The sequence below is a fragment of the Mirounga angustirostris genome, unplaced genomic scaffold, assembly GCF_029215605.1.
Source record: "Mirounga angustirostris isolate CCGP_5_RB_7025 unplaced genomic scaffold, mMirAng1.0.hap1 SCAF_15, whole genome shotgun sequence".
NCBI lineage: Eukaryota > Metazoa > Chordata > Mammalia > Carnivora > Phocidae > Mirounga > Mirounga angustirostris.
The window spans coordinates 57,732,603-57,748,253 of record NW_026991723.1 but is presented as its reverse complement, the minus strand read 5'-3'; the positions used below and the strand labels follow the sequence as shown (position 1 = coordinate 57,748,253).

The 15,651-nt window shown below is 46.6% G+C and overlaps 2 protein-coding genes and 1 non-coding gene across 5 annotated transcripts in view; 2 read left to right on the top strand and 1 right to left on the bottom strand.

Moving 5' to 3' along the window:
- SPATA31F3 (SPATA31 subfamily F member 3) overlaps positions 1 to 15,651 on the top strand; it is a 117,178-nt gene that overhangs the window by 8,286 nt on the left and 93,241 nt on the right. The window contains exons 2-4 of one of the 2 annotated variants that reach the window (XR_006792145.3): positions 1,283 to 1,378; positions 3,133 to 3,218; positions 13,795 to 14,831. The gene's annotated coding sequence lies outside the window, so the exon portion shown is untranslated. Of the gene's footprint in view, positions 1 to 1,282; positions 1,379 to 3,132; positions 3,219 to 13,794; positions 14,832 to 15,651 lie in introns of those variants that run through there. The other variant, XR_010407566.1, reaches the window with a different exon arrangement.
- On the top strand, positions 456 to 558 carry LOC123850291 (U6 spliceosomal RNA). Its single transcript, XR_006792258.1, has one exon. It is a non-coding gene; the product is annotated as a U6 spliceosomal RNA (small nuclear RNA).
- Positions 6,276 to 13,998, bottom strand: PHF24 (PHD finger protein 24). 2 transcript variants are annotated; one of them, XM_045882601.2, is made up of 7 exons: positions 13,621 to 13,998; positions 12,784 to 12,969; positions 8,827 to 8,905; positions 8,296 to 8,501; positions 7,789 to 7,949; positions 7,389 to 7,487; positions 6,276 to 7,067 (listed from the first exon to the last, which is right to left on the bottom strand). In XM_045882601.2, the coding sequence occupies exons 1-7, from the start codon at positions 13,996 to 13,998 to the stop codon at positions 6,971 to 6,973; spliced, it is 1,206 nt and encodes a 401-aa protein (XP_045738557.1). In that variant the 3' UTR covers positions 6,276 to 6,970. The 2 variants fall into 2 exon arrangements, with proteins under 2 accessions (XP_045738557.1, XP_045738558.1); XM_045882602.3 differs by having other exon boundaries at positions 12,784 to 12,904; positions 13,621 to 13,783.

The window sequence follows — 15,651 nt, the reverse complement described above, 5'->3', positions numbered from 1 at the left end:
TCCATTCCAGCGCCTAAGACCATGCTACACTGGCTGGGTTTCAATTCATGGTGCCTGGCACTGATTAGCTTTTTCTAGGAGTGCTGGTGCAGTGTATAAATGAGCCAGCCTGCCTCTCTCATCTGACTCTGAACTTCTTCCTACATAGCCTCACCTTACATCAGTTTTTTGGTAGCTACCTCATACTGTTCCCCCATATCAAGTGAAGACCATAACCCCCTCTTCCTGAGCTGCTGGATCACATCTTGCCCATTTGTACAATGTTACAAATGTACAATTGCCCAAATGTTACGATTTTGAAAGGAGTATTATATTTATTTTAAAAACAAAGATACTTGAAATAAATGAAACAAACATTTTTTTTGCAATACCTTCTGCATTTCAGAACAATCCTTGGGCTTGGAAATCTCTGCGTTTATATTTACTTAAAGGTGGGACAGGAGGGACTGAAATGCTTGCTTCAGCAGCACATACGCTAAAATTGGAACCATACAGAGAAAATTAGCATGGCCCCTGCACAAGGATGACATGCAAATTCATGAAGCATACTGTATTTTTGGTTTTGATGAATGTCAAATGTAATAATGTAAAGTGAATGTATATATGAATAAATTAGTATATTACCAAAAAAGAAAAAAAAAAAAAAAGAGGGACTGAAGATACCCCGCTGTCTCAGCTGTGACTTCAGCACTGTGGACAGAGGCCATTAGCGGTACCCCCAGCTATGCCTGTGACTGTGGGTGGGTGGAAGATGATACATGCACAGCTTGTAGATAGGGCCAGAAATCCTTGCTGCTCACTTAATGCCTTATAGTGTATGAAACTCTTTCCTCTTACCAAACTAATTCTGTCCTCACTTGACTATCAGCTCAGGAGATAGGACAGGAATTGTTTTCCCAGAATTTTACAGATGAGGAAACAAGTTCAGCAAGGTCAAACTCCAAGCAACCCTTTGGGTGGGGTGGGAGAGAGAACTCTGTTCCAGGTTTAGCAAATTTAGCAGCTACTCTTTCCCCTTTGAGCAATGACTTCCTCTAGAGATAAGAGGAGTACCCTTGAGCCAGAGCAGGGCAGGGTGAGTGGAAGTTTGTGTGGAACCGAGGCTCTAGCCAGCCCTGGGAACAAGTGGCAGGAGGAGGAACAATCCTCAGAGGATCGAAAGTTCATCAGGATTGCCAGACTGAGGGTGGGGAAACCTTGCTTTTCACTAGAGTCCACAGAGGCCCAGCTTTTATGTCTCTTTTTCTCTCCTAATGCTGGTCTTCATTGAAATTGGAGACAGAAGGGATGCTTAAGATCTCAAGCTGTCCTGAGCCTGATGGACCTCCATTTGACAATTCTGGGGAGGAGAGGTATGGGAGCCATGTGAGTGAATGAGGTGAGTTGTGCAGGTTGTAAGAAATCCTGTGACATGGCTACAGGACTGGCTGCTTATGTTTCTGTTCCCAGGATGGAAACGGGATATGCTAGACTACAGAGCAGCTGTTTCCTTGAGGTGTACCCTGACAGGCAGCACAATAAAGTAGTTAAGAACATGGGCACTGAAGCCAGACTACCCGGTTCCCCTGCTTCCTATGTGACTGCGTAACCTTGAGAAACTCTCAGCCTCTATTCCTCACTTTTCTTTTCTTTTTTTTTTTTTTAGATTTTATTTATTTATTTGACAGAGGGAAACACAGCGAGAGAGGGAACACAAGTAGGGGGAGTAGGAGAGGGAGAAGCAGGCCTCCCGCCGAGCAGGGAGCCCGTGGGGCTCAATCCCAGGACCCTGGGATCACGACCCGAGCCGAAGGCAGATGCTTAACGACTCAGCCACCCAGGCGCCCCTATTCCTCACTTTTCTCATCTATAAACAAACCTCAGGGTTGTTTTTTGAAGATGATCTTATGTAAAGCACTTAGAACTGCCCAGTGCATAGTAACTGCTCAAAAATATTAGCAATGATTTGTATTTGGGGGCCCTATGGTTTAGAGGTAAGTCTATACACCACTGATCCACACTAGAGATACTTTCCTACCTATAGGTACTGGCTCTGTTCTTATCAGGTAAAGGTGATGAAAGGGGGATTTCACAGTCCTCTGAAAAGCTTCTCTTGACCTTAGTTTACCCAACTCTATCATATCACATTAAAACATTGCAAAAACGGGGAGAAAATTCTCTACCAAGAAAGACCCAGAAGACCAGGAGAAAACATAGCCAGCTAGCTTTCCTACTTTGTCACCCAGCAGGGATTGGGAGGAGAAATGTGTCTAAAACTGGCCCTTGGTTGTGGTGGTGGTGGAATACATTGCAGAGAGCTTGGAGGCCTTACCTTTTCCTCAGTTTCTTAGAAAATTCTGGCTTCTCTCTTCAGTGCTTTCATTTCCCCCTCTGTGTCCATGGTGGAACCCCTGCCTCCTCCCACCCATCATTTGATTCTTGGGAAGGTCAGTACCAGGAAAGCTCTAGAAAGAACCAGTGTATTGCATTCTTCCTGGAGGCCAAGCAGCATCTTAGATTCAGGAATTGGCTAATTATAGGAAACCACACAGAAACTCAGCAGGTGCCCCAAATAACAGGAAGAAGGAAGCCAAAATAGCATCGCAATCTCTTTATTATGATTTCCACTGTGCCCAGCCTCTGGGAGCATCAGCTCCTTCAAGAGTGAAGGCTGAGCCATGGAGAGGAGCATGCAGCTGTACTGGTGGGAAGACAGAGCTTGGGGATGTTCCCCTCAGCTTACTGTCAAGTTACCTTCCGCAGAAAAGAACATAGGAAGGGCATGAGGGACCAGAGGGCATTGGATCTTCCACTTACTTGAGTGTTCTCAGAACTCCCCTCACAAGCCTATGTTTGACTGGGAGACAGATCACCAGCCATCTCTTAAAGGAGCATAAGTTTGAAGGCTCTTATTTCACATGGATATGAAAAGGCCTTGCTGCTTATACCGTGACATTCTCATCTATGGTCAGGCCAACCCATGCTATACAAATTGGAATGTGATTGGACTTCTTAGTCACTAGCCCAGACCAGATGTGACACACTGTCCACAATCTGGGTCATCAGGTCATGTGGCTCAGAGGGAAGGTTTTCCTTAATGCTAGTTGGGTCTAGTGGAAATTCTGTTACCTGTTTATTTTCTTTCCTTTTAAGGTTGCCAAAAGCAGTGGCAGCAGGAAAGCAACAGCAGGGGAAATGCCCAGTCCTACCACATTCCAGGACTGAGCTATAGGGAACAGGTATGATGCATTAATATTTTCCATTCTTCATCCAGTTCTCTGTTGTCGGAGCTGCAGCCAGGGGCCTGGAGAGAGATCTGGGCAAATTCAAACTAAGTGGCACTGGGAAAGTAGCAATTTTATTCCACTATAAATTGAGGAGTGAAAAGGGGTTATGGTACTGGTGCTGCCAGGATATTGTTCTGACATCCAGTTGTTCTTTTAGTGCCAAGTATATACCTGCCTTTACTCTGCTAGTTTGAAGGGGTCATGCTTATAGGATCACTAGAGCCTCCTACCAATCCTGCCTGGAGGTTATTCTTGGCTCTGGGGTGATCATGGCTAGCCTGAGGCCCTGCCATACAGCTTCTGCTGAGCTTCCTTCTTAGGGCTTCCTTGCACCACTCTTACTGAAGCCATGAGACCTGCAATGGTTGAGGTTGTGCTTCAGACGAAGAGGCCTAGGCACAATCCTGGGCTCACACCCCAGAGAGTTGCCCTCTTCCCAGGCAGTTTGATTCTGTACCTCCAATGTTAGTGATAGGAATAGGGAAACTCCCAGATCTGGCCACTCAAATAAGGCCAGGGTGACATCCCATAGGGAGCACCAGGGCTAAAAAGGCATGTCTGCCCTTTAGCCCCAGTCACTTGGGCTGAAGGTGGGAAGAGGTAATGTCCTCATGGCTTTGGCTGTTCTCAAAGGAAGAAAAGCACTTGAGAGTGGGTCAGTACCTGGGAGCAAGGGAACTGCTCCATCTCTGGGATCCAAAGGGGCCACTGCTCAAAAGCAGAGCCTACCTCTGTTGAGGAAGGCTGGTCACAGGAGAGGAGGCCACAGAGCAGACCTGGAGAGGTTATGTAGCCACAGCTAACTGCCTCAGCTTACTTTCTGTCCCTGCAGCTCCGCTGTGTCTGGATGACATCCAGATGCCCCTGTCTTTAAATCTGAGCATAGGGAAGAGGGGTGTTGGGTGAAAAATAGGCTTAGGGCAAGGAGTCTTCAAAGGAGCAACCCTAATCTCTGTTTATGGTGGGTGGAGTGGGTGGTGTTTGTAATAAGATTGATTTCAATTCTGGGTAGCCAAGAAGAAATGACTAGAACATTTTCTCAAACCCTTAGAGTCAGACACTGATTTTTGTACTTGGCAGAATTTCAGACAGTCACAGTGATGGAAAGACTTGATGAAAAGGAAAAGGGAATGGGCTTCACTTGGTTTATAAAAGTTTGAACATCTTCATATGTATTGCAGAGGGGCTCCATGGATTAGAGCACTGCAGAGGGAGATCCCAGACAGGGGTGTTGGGGTGGGGCTTCTACAACTCTGGTCTGGGGGAGCAAGGGAATCTTTTCATTGGTAAAAAACTAGATGGCTAATGGAGAAGAGGCTAGTTGCTCCTCCAGGCTTTTCTGCGTCTTAGGATTCTTGTGGACTGGGAACTCTATGCTGGGTCCCCTGGGCCCTCTGTAGCATGCCCCTACCAAGGACATTTGCTGTCTTGGATTAGGAAGAGGAATAGTCCCAAATGGGCCTGATCCTACCATGAAAGAAATACTGCTTTGCCAGGCCCTGAGATGCATCTGGCCCATGGTGTTTTACCACTCATCCACAGAAAGCTAGAAGCTGCAGCTCCAGAGAGGTAGGCATCACCTTGTCTATGAAGGATCAGGGAACAAGATAAGATTTCCAGTCCCTATTACTGATGATGAGGCAGGAGGAAAAAGCTGTTCAGACAAAGCCCAGAGCTTGTCTCTACTCAAAATGCCCTATCTGTGAGATCCAGCAGCCCAAGGCCATTGCATACAAGGTGATTTACCAGGAGAAGAAGCAAGAGCCCCTGTGCTGAATGTGCTTTCATATTTTTCAGTGTAAAACCCCAGGTCTGGCTGCTTCAGAGGCAGTCCTTGGACCCAAGAGTCATGTGCTTTCACTTTTGTTTTCATTCTGGCTAAACTGAATAACAGCCCCTCTTATGATCAGTCTTGGGAATATGGCTAAGCAGTATTTACAAAAAGCTGTTTTTGTTTTGAAATGTTCAGGGCCATACACATGAACCCAGCCAGATTCATCTTCTGTCTGCTTCATTTTAGACCTGAATAATCCAACCCCCGAAGCTTCACAACCTGTTCTAGGTCAGGCAGTTTCTACAGAAGGTGTTGTTACCACAACCCTGGTTGCAGCTCCCCACTTTCCTCTGAGCATCTCAACACTGAGCCGTATGCTACTTCTTCTGTTAGCACCCAATTCAGTACAAGTGCCTTGAGCAATGGAACTATATTAGCTTTAACATGACTGAACCAACCCCACTCTCTAGTATTCAGATTGGAAACAGAACCTAGATTCCAGGGCCAGGGCTGACCCACAACACGCAGTGACTTGAGAACTTAATGAGAACTTAGGGAGGACAGCTGGGACTTAGAAGCCAGGCTTGGTGGGGAAAGACATGTAGTGAGCAGCAGGGAGAAGCAGCAACTCAGGCCATATCTCAGTGAGGGGGAGAAGGATGAACCTTCAGTGAGGCTTTGCTGGGGCTTTCTCTGCTGAAGAGGTGAGATGCAAAAAAAAAAAAAAAAAAAAAAAAAGATAGAGAGAGAGAGAAAGAAAGAGAGCTGAGATGCAGATCCTCTTCTTGGCTCCAGCTTGTCAGGGTGGTTGAAAGGAGTCCTTGCTGCTCTTTCTTGGGCTGTGGGAGGCTGGTTCTTGTTCTCCATACAATGGCAAGCTCTTCTAGGTCTACATTTGGGCTGAGGTGGAAAGATGGAAAATCATGAGCCTTCTCCTCTCATTTTCCATCCAAACCTTGTCCTCACTGGAGATCAGGCTTCAGGTCTCTGTGGTAGTTGACTTGGGTAAAGCATCTAATACAGAGGGCTGTGATTCCTGCCATCATACTTATTCCATTCAGGCCCTTTGGGCTCTGGCCCATGTGTTCCCATCCGTAAAACAGGGGCCAGGATGGCTCATCTTGGTTTTTGACTGTTCTGCTAAAGACTTTTGGACTTGGAAGACCTGGATGAGAGGTTCCTAGAATCCTGGGTTCCTGGGAGGGGCTGCCTTCCCTTCTTCTAATTAAGACTCACTCCATAGACTAGTTGCCTTCTCTGTCACTAGAAATTAGAATTGAAATAAACAGTGGCTGAAGTGCAGTGGTGGTTTTCAGTAACTTTCCCACCCCAACATAGCTGAGGGACAGAGCACATACCTACCAGAACAGTGGCTCACCACAGAAGGGATTTTCAACGGAGGAAGAGGGAGCCTATCAGCATCTCTAGGACAGCGTGTGAGTCTGATGCCCTATTATTAAGAATCACTTGGCCAGAGACTTGTCTATTGGAAATCAGAACTGGCCAATAGAAGGGGTGAATAGAGACCCCTCTCATCTACACCAGGAGCTTCACAAAGGAACTTTGGTCCTTTTTCAACCAAGAAGAACCAGGTCTCTGTAGGCATGGACAGCTAGGCATGTGTGTATGTGTGTGTGTGCACACATATGTGTGCAGTGGCAGGTCTAGTCTAGGATGTGAGGGCTGGGGGGTGGGTCCAAGAGTGGCTACTGCCACAGTTCCCAGGGCTTTTCCCTGCAGCAATGCATATACTGCCTCTGTTGTGAGGGACGCAGTGATTTCAGTTCCATAAAGCTTAGTGGCAAATTGAGATGCTGGCAATACTCCATCCCCACAAGTCTCAGTACCAGAGGATGGTGGGGGAAAGAGGGAAAGAGAAAAAGGAGAGGAGGGAGACCACTGTCTCTGAACTGAGCTTCTCTGCTCCATGCTATCCTGGGGGTTTCAGATGAATTGCTGCACTGTTGGGGCGAGCAGCCAAGATGTAGACAACATTCTCCCGCAGAAAGGTAGGCCAGTCCACAAATCTGGAGTGGGAGCAAAGAACAGGTTTGTGAGATTGGCTGTAGAGCCTGGTTGCTCATGAGACCTGATCCCAGTGGCAGTACGGCTTAAGCCGGGCAAAGCTCAGGGAAGCCCTGGCTTTTGGCTGACATAGGTATGGCTGGCTGTGCTTCCATGCTGACAGTCCAGCCGGCTGACCCTATGGATCTTGGGTCAAATGGACATTTTTGGAGCCTGGTTTCTGGGATATGCACTTGCTGTTTGGGGGTAGCAGTGGGCAATGCCCACTTGTGTGTGTTGAAGAGTCAGGAGTGAAGATAGCCCAGTGAGGGGATCCTACTCACCTGGACTCCTGCTCTGTGGGCAGCAGAGCCTTGTCTTGACTCTTGCTGCTGCTGCTGGCTGGGCTGCTGTCTGCTATGGGACCCACATGGCTGATGCTGCTGGACACAAGGATATGTGGTTAGGAGTGGGAAAATGAAAGGTCTGACCCCTCCCAAACTCTGGGGAACCCAGGGCTCGGATATGCATGTCCACACTTTTCTGACATGGGCGACAGTTTGGAGTAGAGGATGCCCTATGCCTTGAACAATAAGAGGCAGTGTCCTTTGTCTAATGCACAGGAAGATCCTCTCCTGTCTGTGGACAGAAGAAACCGAGAGGTACCTTTCATACCAAGGGCCATTTGGCATGGAAAAAGGAGGAGAACATGTGAGTGGGGGCAGGGATTGGTAAGGAACAGACCTGACACTGCAGGAAGGAGCCTCTGCAAGGTGTTTGCAGAACCAAGAGTGCTGGGCTCCACGGCACTCTGCCTCACTGATAGTGCTCCCGCTGCCCCGGGCTAGGAAGGTGGCCCGGGCTCGCTCCCGCTCTTTCACTGTCAGAAGCCTTAACAGAGAGTTCTGAGGAAGAAGAGACAAGTTAAGATCTTGGAGGTGAAAATATTTTGTAAAATGTCAAGCCATAGAGAATCCTACCTCCATTACCATCTCTGCAGCCTCCCTTTGAAGCTGCCCAGAGCCTTTCTGGTAGCATTGACATTTGCAGTTTGGTCCAGTGTAAATCAATCTTCCTTGAGCAGTTTCCCCAGCTTAGGCACTGGATCACCTGTCACTGGGTGGAATGTGAGCCCTTTCCTTCTATGGTCCTTGCTAAGACAGTACCTAGTGCTCCTCCAACCTGCCCAGCATGCTTCCTAGGTCTCTGCCACCCAGTATCCCATAGACATTCACCCCAGCTGGCCCTCACCTGGGGACGCAATTGCTGCAGAAGTAGGAGGGACTCATGGGACAAGAAGTCAGGCCACTCTATGTGTCCTCGATGTTCAGGGTCCAGGGCTGCAAACTGGCGGGCTGCCTGCTCCTCTTGCTCCTCGCTTAGAGCCCTGTCACTGTCCCCCCGCTTTGCTGCTTGGTGGCGGTAGCGCAGGTAGTCCTCCAGTGTCAGGGAGCAATCTGTGGGAGGCACCCCATACTAGCCAAGCCCACCCTTTCCTCAGCCTCTGGGGCACCTCCATTTACTTCTAGAGTACCCTCCAGAACCCCTACATCCATAGCTTTCGTGGAGTCTTTGTCTCTCATAGCCAGGATAACTCAGGATGTGGTGGGTGGGGAAGATGGGCGGGTGTGTGGGTGCCCCTGCTGGCCAACAGCTTGGGAACAGGGACCTATTTACCCCTACTCTCCAAATTCCAGCATACTCCTTTTATGGTTTATCCTAGAAAGTACAGAGGAAAAATGTGCCAGCCGCTCTCCATCTGGCAGCACTGTCCAGCCTTACCAGGAATGACTTTACACTGCTGAAAGGTCTCTGTGAGGCTGTACATTTCCTCCTCAGTTAGCAGCAAGTTGAGATTATCCTGAAAAAAAAAAAAAAAAAAAAAAGAAAGAAAGATCTGAGTCAGTGGCCATACAGACCAGTAAGAAAGAAAGGCCAAGATCAAGAAGGATGGAAATTGTATTTCAACTTGAAGGCCATTCTGGGATCATCTAATCCCAGCCTCTAATCATAATCAGAGATTGAAGCCCCAGAAAGAGGAAAGGATTTGCTCAGAGTTGCCCAACTCTGGAGCAGAATCTTCTCCAGAAGCCAGGTATCCTGATTCTAGACCTGAGACCGTTTTACTGAACAGTAGTTTTAAAATTATTCTCTGAGGGGTGCCTGGGTGGCTCAGTCATTAAGCGGCTGCCTGCAGCTTGGGTCATGACCCCAGGGTCCTGGGATCAAGCCCCACATCGGGCTCCCTGCTCGGCAGGAAGCCTGCTTCTCCCTCTCCCACTTCCCCTGCTTGTGTTCCTGCTCTCACTATCTCTCTCTCTGTCAAATAAATAAATAAAATCTTTAAAAAAAATTATTCTGAGATACCCTAAGGAATCCTTGGAAGTGCCTTGGGAAGCTGCTGCAAGGGAAACGGGGACTAATAAGTGGGCATGGTTGTGAATCCCCAGCTCCATCAACCACAGCAGCTTCATCTTTATTCATTTTATGTATTTGGCTTCTATGTTAGACTGTGCTCAAAGAGTATTTCAGTTAAAAAATAAGTTTAATTCTAACTCTGCTCCTAGTAGGCTGTATTATTTTAAATAATCCAGAATGGTTTTGAAAGAGATGCCATCATGACGAAGTTCCTAAAACCAAATGAGTTTTTTGTGGTGCCATAGAAATTTTAATTCCAAAACAGCAGTGATATGTTATTTCATTAATACTAACTTACAGTCTTATAGTCTTTAAGCTGTCAAAGATTCTTTCTAGTAGGTTATTTTCCTCTCTTAAAATACCAGCAAAGAAGAGGAGCAGACATTTCATGAGTATTCATTTGTAGATTTCATAAAGAACTCAATTCTTTCAATAACACTTATTGAGCACTTGGTATATGCTGGGCACAGTGGGGTGTAACACTATGAAATGTTCAGCGGGGCTGGAGTGTAGGGTGTGTGTGTATGTGTGGGGAGGGAGAGTAGAGAGGAATGACAAAAGATAAGGGAGAGGTAGGCAGAAGCCTGACTGTGAAGTGCCTCAAATGCCCATTAGTGAGCCCTTCAAATGGGCTTTTATTCTGAGGGCAAAGGGGAGTCACCAAATGTTTAAGTAGGGTCCACACCCAGCATGGAGCCCAATGTGGGGCTTGAACTCATGACCCCTGAGATCATGACCTGAGCTGAGATCAAGAGTCGGACGCTTAACCGATTGAGCCACCCAGGTGGCTGACTGAATGGTTTTTAAGGGCATATGTAGTGCCGTGGTCAGATCTTTGCTGTGTGGAGAATGAATCAGAGGGGCAAAGTCTAGAGACATGGAGAACAGTTAGTTAGCTGTTGCTATAGTGCGGGTAAGAAAAGATGAATGACTAACCTAAGACATGAGAATGGAAAAGAGAGGAAATTTGAGAGGTATTAATAGGTAGATCAGTAGGACCTGTTGACTTACTGGATGTGAGGGATGGAGAGGAATGAGTTGGTATTGGTAACTGGAAGGGTGGTATTACTGTTCAGAGGTAAGAAATTTAGAGAGAACAGGTTTCTGGAAAAAGAGTTTCATTTTGGAGCATGCTGATGTGAAGCACCCGTGAGGCATCAAGATGGATGGAAATCCAAGAGACAAGAAATTTAGGTCTGGACACACAGGTTTGGGAATCATTTGTGTTTAGATGGTAGCTATAGCCACTGAAGTACATGAAATAACCCAGGGAGAGAGTGTGTGCAATGAGAAAAGAAGAGTGTTAACAACAGAACCCCAAGGAAGATCAGCATTTAGGACTGTGAGAAGAAATTAACTAAGGGCACTCAGAATGGTCAGAGAAGAAGGTAGGAGGAGAATCAGTAGGAAGTAATGGAAGCCAAGAAAAGAGAGTTGTACAACGTAGAAGGTAATGTTAACAGTGGTGATACAACTATGATGGGACTTAACTGATTTTCTATTTTCTCTGGTTTCCTTATTTTACATGATAATTCTCGTAACTACTTAAATCACCCCCCCAAAAGAGGAGGCAATAAGGGAGTGCTAAATACCTCATAGGCGTCAAGTAAGAAGATGCTTGAGAAAAGGTCACTAGACCTGACAGTCAGGTCATTGGTGCTTTAGAAAGAACCAATCCAGCAGAATGACAGATGCAGAAGCTGAATTACAGGTGGTTGAGGGGCCACTAGGAGATGATGGAGTCTTTTCAAGAAGCCTGGCTGGGAAGGGAAGAAAGGGGAGGAGCTTGGAAGAAACCTTTGTAAAAAGTCCGGCAAGTGGTAGTAATGATGGTAGGACTGTGACAGAAAACCAGGAAGGGTTAGGAAGGAGACACCTTCAACTGGGTCCCACAGCAGCACACTGCAGGGCAGAGTTGCCGTGAATGAAAAGGCTGGTGTTTGGAGGGGTAGTGACTAGAGAAGATGGTGTGCAGAGCAGGGTCTACTGTGACATACTTCAGCTGGGGAAAAGGTGTGTAAGTGGCTGGGAATAACTGTTCTATACTTGATTTTATAGACAAGCCATAGATAAAGTGATATTTGTTAGAAAGTTGCACATCTTTGCTTTCTTCTAGGCAGTAGGAAGAAGAGGGGGGAGTCTGCAGAGATGTTTCTTAGAAGATATCTGCAGGATAACAGACCAATAAAGCAAGACTTTTTTTTTTTAAGATTTTATTTATTTATTTGACAGAGAGAGACACAGCGAGAGAAGGAACACACGCAGGGGGAGTGGGAGAGGGAGAAGGAGGCTTCCCGCTGAGCAGGGAGCCCGATGCGGGGCTCGATCCCAGGACTCTGGGATCATGACCTGAGGGGAAGGCAGACGCTTAACGACTGAGCCACCCAGGCGCCCCGAATAAAGCAAGACTTAAATTCTATTCAGATGTGCTGAGAAATGGATACGAATCTGGCTTTTGTCTTTTTAAAAGTTGGAAGGCAGGGTGCCTGGGTGGCTCAGTGGGTTAAGTGTCTGCCTTTGGCTCAGTCATGATCCCAGGGTCCTGGGACAGAGCCCTGCATCCAGCTCCCTGGGGAGTCTGCTTCTTCCTCTCCCTCTGCTGCTCCCCCTGCTTGTGCTCTCTCTGTGTCAAATAAATAAATAAAATCTCAAAAGAAAGTTGGAAGGCATTTATATATAATTTGCAAAGTTCTGAATCAACAGACCTTTGATATTTAATTTACATAATGATCACATTAGAGATGAAGTTCTTCATCCTAAGAGTTAGGTGGTAGGCCAAGTGATGATCTTAGGACTAAGAAGTGTTACCATGTTAGAACCTTTACCTATTGGAAGCAAGCTGGTTAGGATGGTTTTTCAGATGAGTACGATGAATGACAACTAAAGACTATTAGAGAAAGCACTATTCCAAGCAGAATTACAATTGAGTAATTAGGCCTCATCCTAACCATTGATTCCTCTAGCTCAGTGTTTCTCAGTTGGGATGAGTTTTGTTCCCCTAGGACACACTGGGTAATATCTGGAGACATTTTTGGTTGTCACAACTGAGGGTGGGTGCTACTGACATCTAATGGGGTAGAGGCCAGGGATGTTGCTGAACATACTACATTGCACACATCCCTCACAAAAAAAATTACTGTGTCCAAAATGTCATAGTACTGAGGTAGAGAAAGCCTGACCAAGTTTGAGGATTCCAGTATCTACTATTGGAAAACTCTTTTAGGTCACTGCCTAGAAACCAGTGTTCTTAGACTGGGTCTCCAGAAAAGTGCCAAGTTCCCTGTGGTGCTGCAGCCCATAGTTCCTGCAGTCCAGGCTTACACAGTAGTGGCAGCTCCAGCCAGTTTCTGTGTGGGCTGTCTCAGTCACCTCTGCTGCACTATCTCCTTGGATGTAGCCCATGCGGCGCAGGCAGCCATCATGGAAAACCCTGGTGCAGATCCTGCATGGGAAGAGGCTCTCAGCTGTCCAGACTTCACAGACATCACACATCTCATCGTTGACAACCTGGCAAAAAGAATAAATAGTGTATTCATTCCCAGTGTAGGCAGCAAGATCCTATGGCCACGAAACACAGAGTTACCCACATGGGGCTGAATATCCCTGGAGCAGCCCAGAGGAACAATTCCAACTGAAGCTTGTGTTAAGGTGATAGAGCTTTCTCTCTGGAAGACAAGAACCAGAAAGCTCTTCCATCAGCTCAGGTCTCTGTGACCATTTTTCTGAACAGGGATGCTACTAACATTTTTGGAAAAAAATAATCTGTTCTGAAAGACTGTCCCAGACATTGCAGGGCACTTAGCACCCCTGGTTTTCTTGGCACCAAAAACCAGTAGCAACTCCAGTGATGATGACCTTCTTGAATGCCCACAAATTTCCAAATGCCTCCTACAGGGACTACTACTATCCCTTAGTGAGACGGATGGCAAAAGACCTGCCATGGTGTCATTCCTTATCACCCACTGTCTCTAGTCTTTCACTAAGACCAATCCAGGATGTAACATTTTTATTCTTGTAGAAGAAATTCAAAGATTGTTCTGGACTCAACTGCACCTTTCTGGAGTTTTTTGTTTTTGAGTATCACTTTAACTGTACCCAGGCCTCCCTGATCCTCAGAAGGTCTAAGACTTGAGGACTGTGCCCTAACTGGGTACTCACAAGTTCCCTGGGCTCCAAGCAGATATCAGGAGGTTTGTCATCATCCAGCTTCCGGGTGGGGCGGATGAAGGCAGGGGGTGTGAAACGATTAGTCCTGTCAAACTCCTCCGGCTCCACTCCACGCCCATCTCGGAGCCTCTCCCAAGCCGCACGACTGACACTGCTCTCTTCCAGGAGCACTGGGGTACTTGCCTCTGCTCCTTTCTCCTCCTGTACCTCCTGGACAGAGCCCTCTACAGTGCCACGGCGGGACGCTGGAAGCTCACCAGTGCGTCGGATGGAAGGCCTGTCCCGTAGCCCATCCTTGAAGGCAGACACAGCCAGGCTCACCTTTTGCACCTGCTCCACTGTCTGCCGTTTGGACATCAACACCCCCATGGCTCTGTGAACAAAAAGCAGAGGGGCCCAGATTCAGCCAATGGCTGACCATGTCAAGCCAATCAGTTTCAACCATTCATCTAAGTGGCAAGTATTGTTAGATAGTTTTTCCCTCTTCTGGAACTCAGTGGCATGGTGGGATGGAGAAGCTCTTGTTAAAGAGTCAGAAGACTCTGGTTCTGTTTCTGACTGGCTTTGTGATTTGGGTTTTCCTATTTGTAAAATGAGGGCTATCTGCTCAGTGCACTTCACAGGGCTGTCATGAGGATAACATTAGAAAATGTGCTTATTAAGTGCTTAGTAGACTGGAAAGTATTCTACAAATGTGAAATGGTATCTCTTTTATTTCTTGCTATCCCAAAGCTAATTAGGTCCAGGGGTCCCAGGCCTCTGGAGATAGTTGGAGACTTCAGAGCCTAAGTCTCTCCTCTGCCACATGAGATGACCCAAAGCTTAAAGCAAGACTACAGCAATACATTTCAGACTTCTGATTGAAGAAAATCTCCTCCAGTAAGTGCTGTGCACAGTGCATCCAGGGATAATCTGCATCAAATTCTCACTTTTTCAGTCAGAGTGAATGCACTCCTATTTTTAGGGGATTCCTGAATTAGATAAGAAACTACCCAACCTAGCCACATGGTCAAGGTCACAAACACTCCTTTGCCCCCTCTAATTGGCTATGCTTCTTTGTGGGTCTGTTTGTCTTTCACAGACAACCTCCCATTTTTAAGTTCTAAAGTGCTTCTCAGACTTTTAAGCCTTCACTAATGTTACTCCCACATTTTCTCTTTTGATTTTCTGAGCTGTTCAATAAAACCTTTACAGGTTGAGAAGTAACGTTATCCCTGCTCTTCCTCTGCAGTACCAGGGTACAACACTGGAGAGTGAGGGCATGACATCGCATATTGCAAAGCTGGTCTTAGTGGAATTCAGCTGGGGAATGCGTGTTCTAAGTAAAGTGAAATGGAGAGTCCATTTTAGCCTTGCTCTCAATCCATTATAATCAAGGCTTATTGAACAGTACTATGTATAAGGTACTAACTACTCATCATAGGAAATAAAAGACAGGAGCTGAAATCAAGAGCCTGACTTAACCAACTGAGCCACCAAGGCGCCCCTCAGTGGACAATTAATAAATTGTGATTAAAAAATCCTTTTTTGGGGGCTCCTGGTTGGCTCAGTCGGTTAAGCAGCCGACTCCTGCATCCTAATGTTTATAGTAGCTATGGCCACAATAGCCAAAATATGGAAAGAGCCCAGATGTCCATCAACAGATGAATGGATACAGAAGATAAATAAGATGTAGAATATATATACAATGGCATATTACTCAGCCATCAAAAAGAACGAAATCTTGCCATTTGCAATGACGTGGATAGAACTATAGGGTACTATGCTAAGCGAAATAAGTTAGTCAGAGAAAGACAAGTACCATATGATTTCACTCATATGTGGAATTTTTTTTTATTTAAAGATTTTATTTCTTTATTTGACAGAGAGAGACAAAGAGAGAGAAGGAACACAAGCAGGGGGAGTGGGAGAGGGAGAAGCAGGCTTCCTGCTGAGCAGGGAGCCCGATGTGGGGCTCAATCGCAGGACCCCGGGATCCTGACCCGAGCCGAAGGCAGACGCTTAATGACTGAGCCGCCCAGG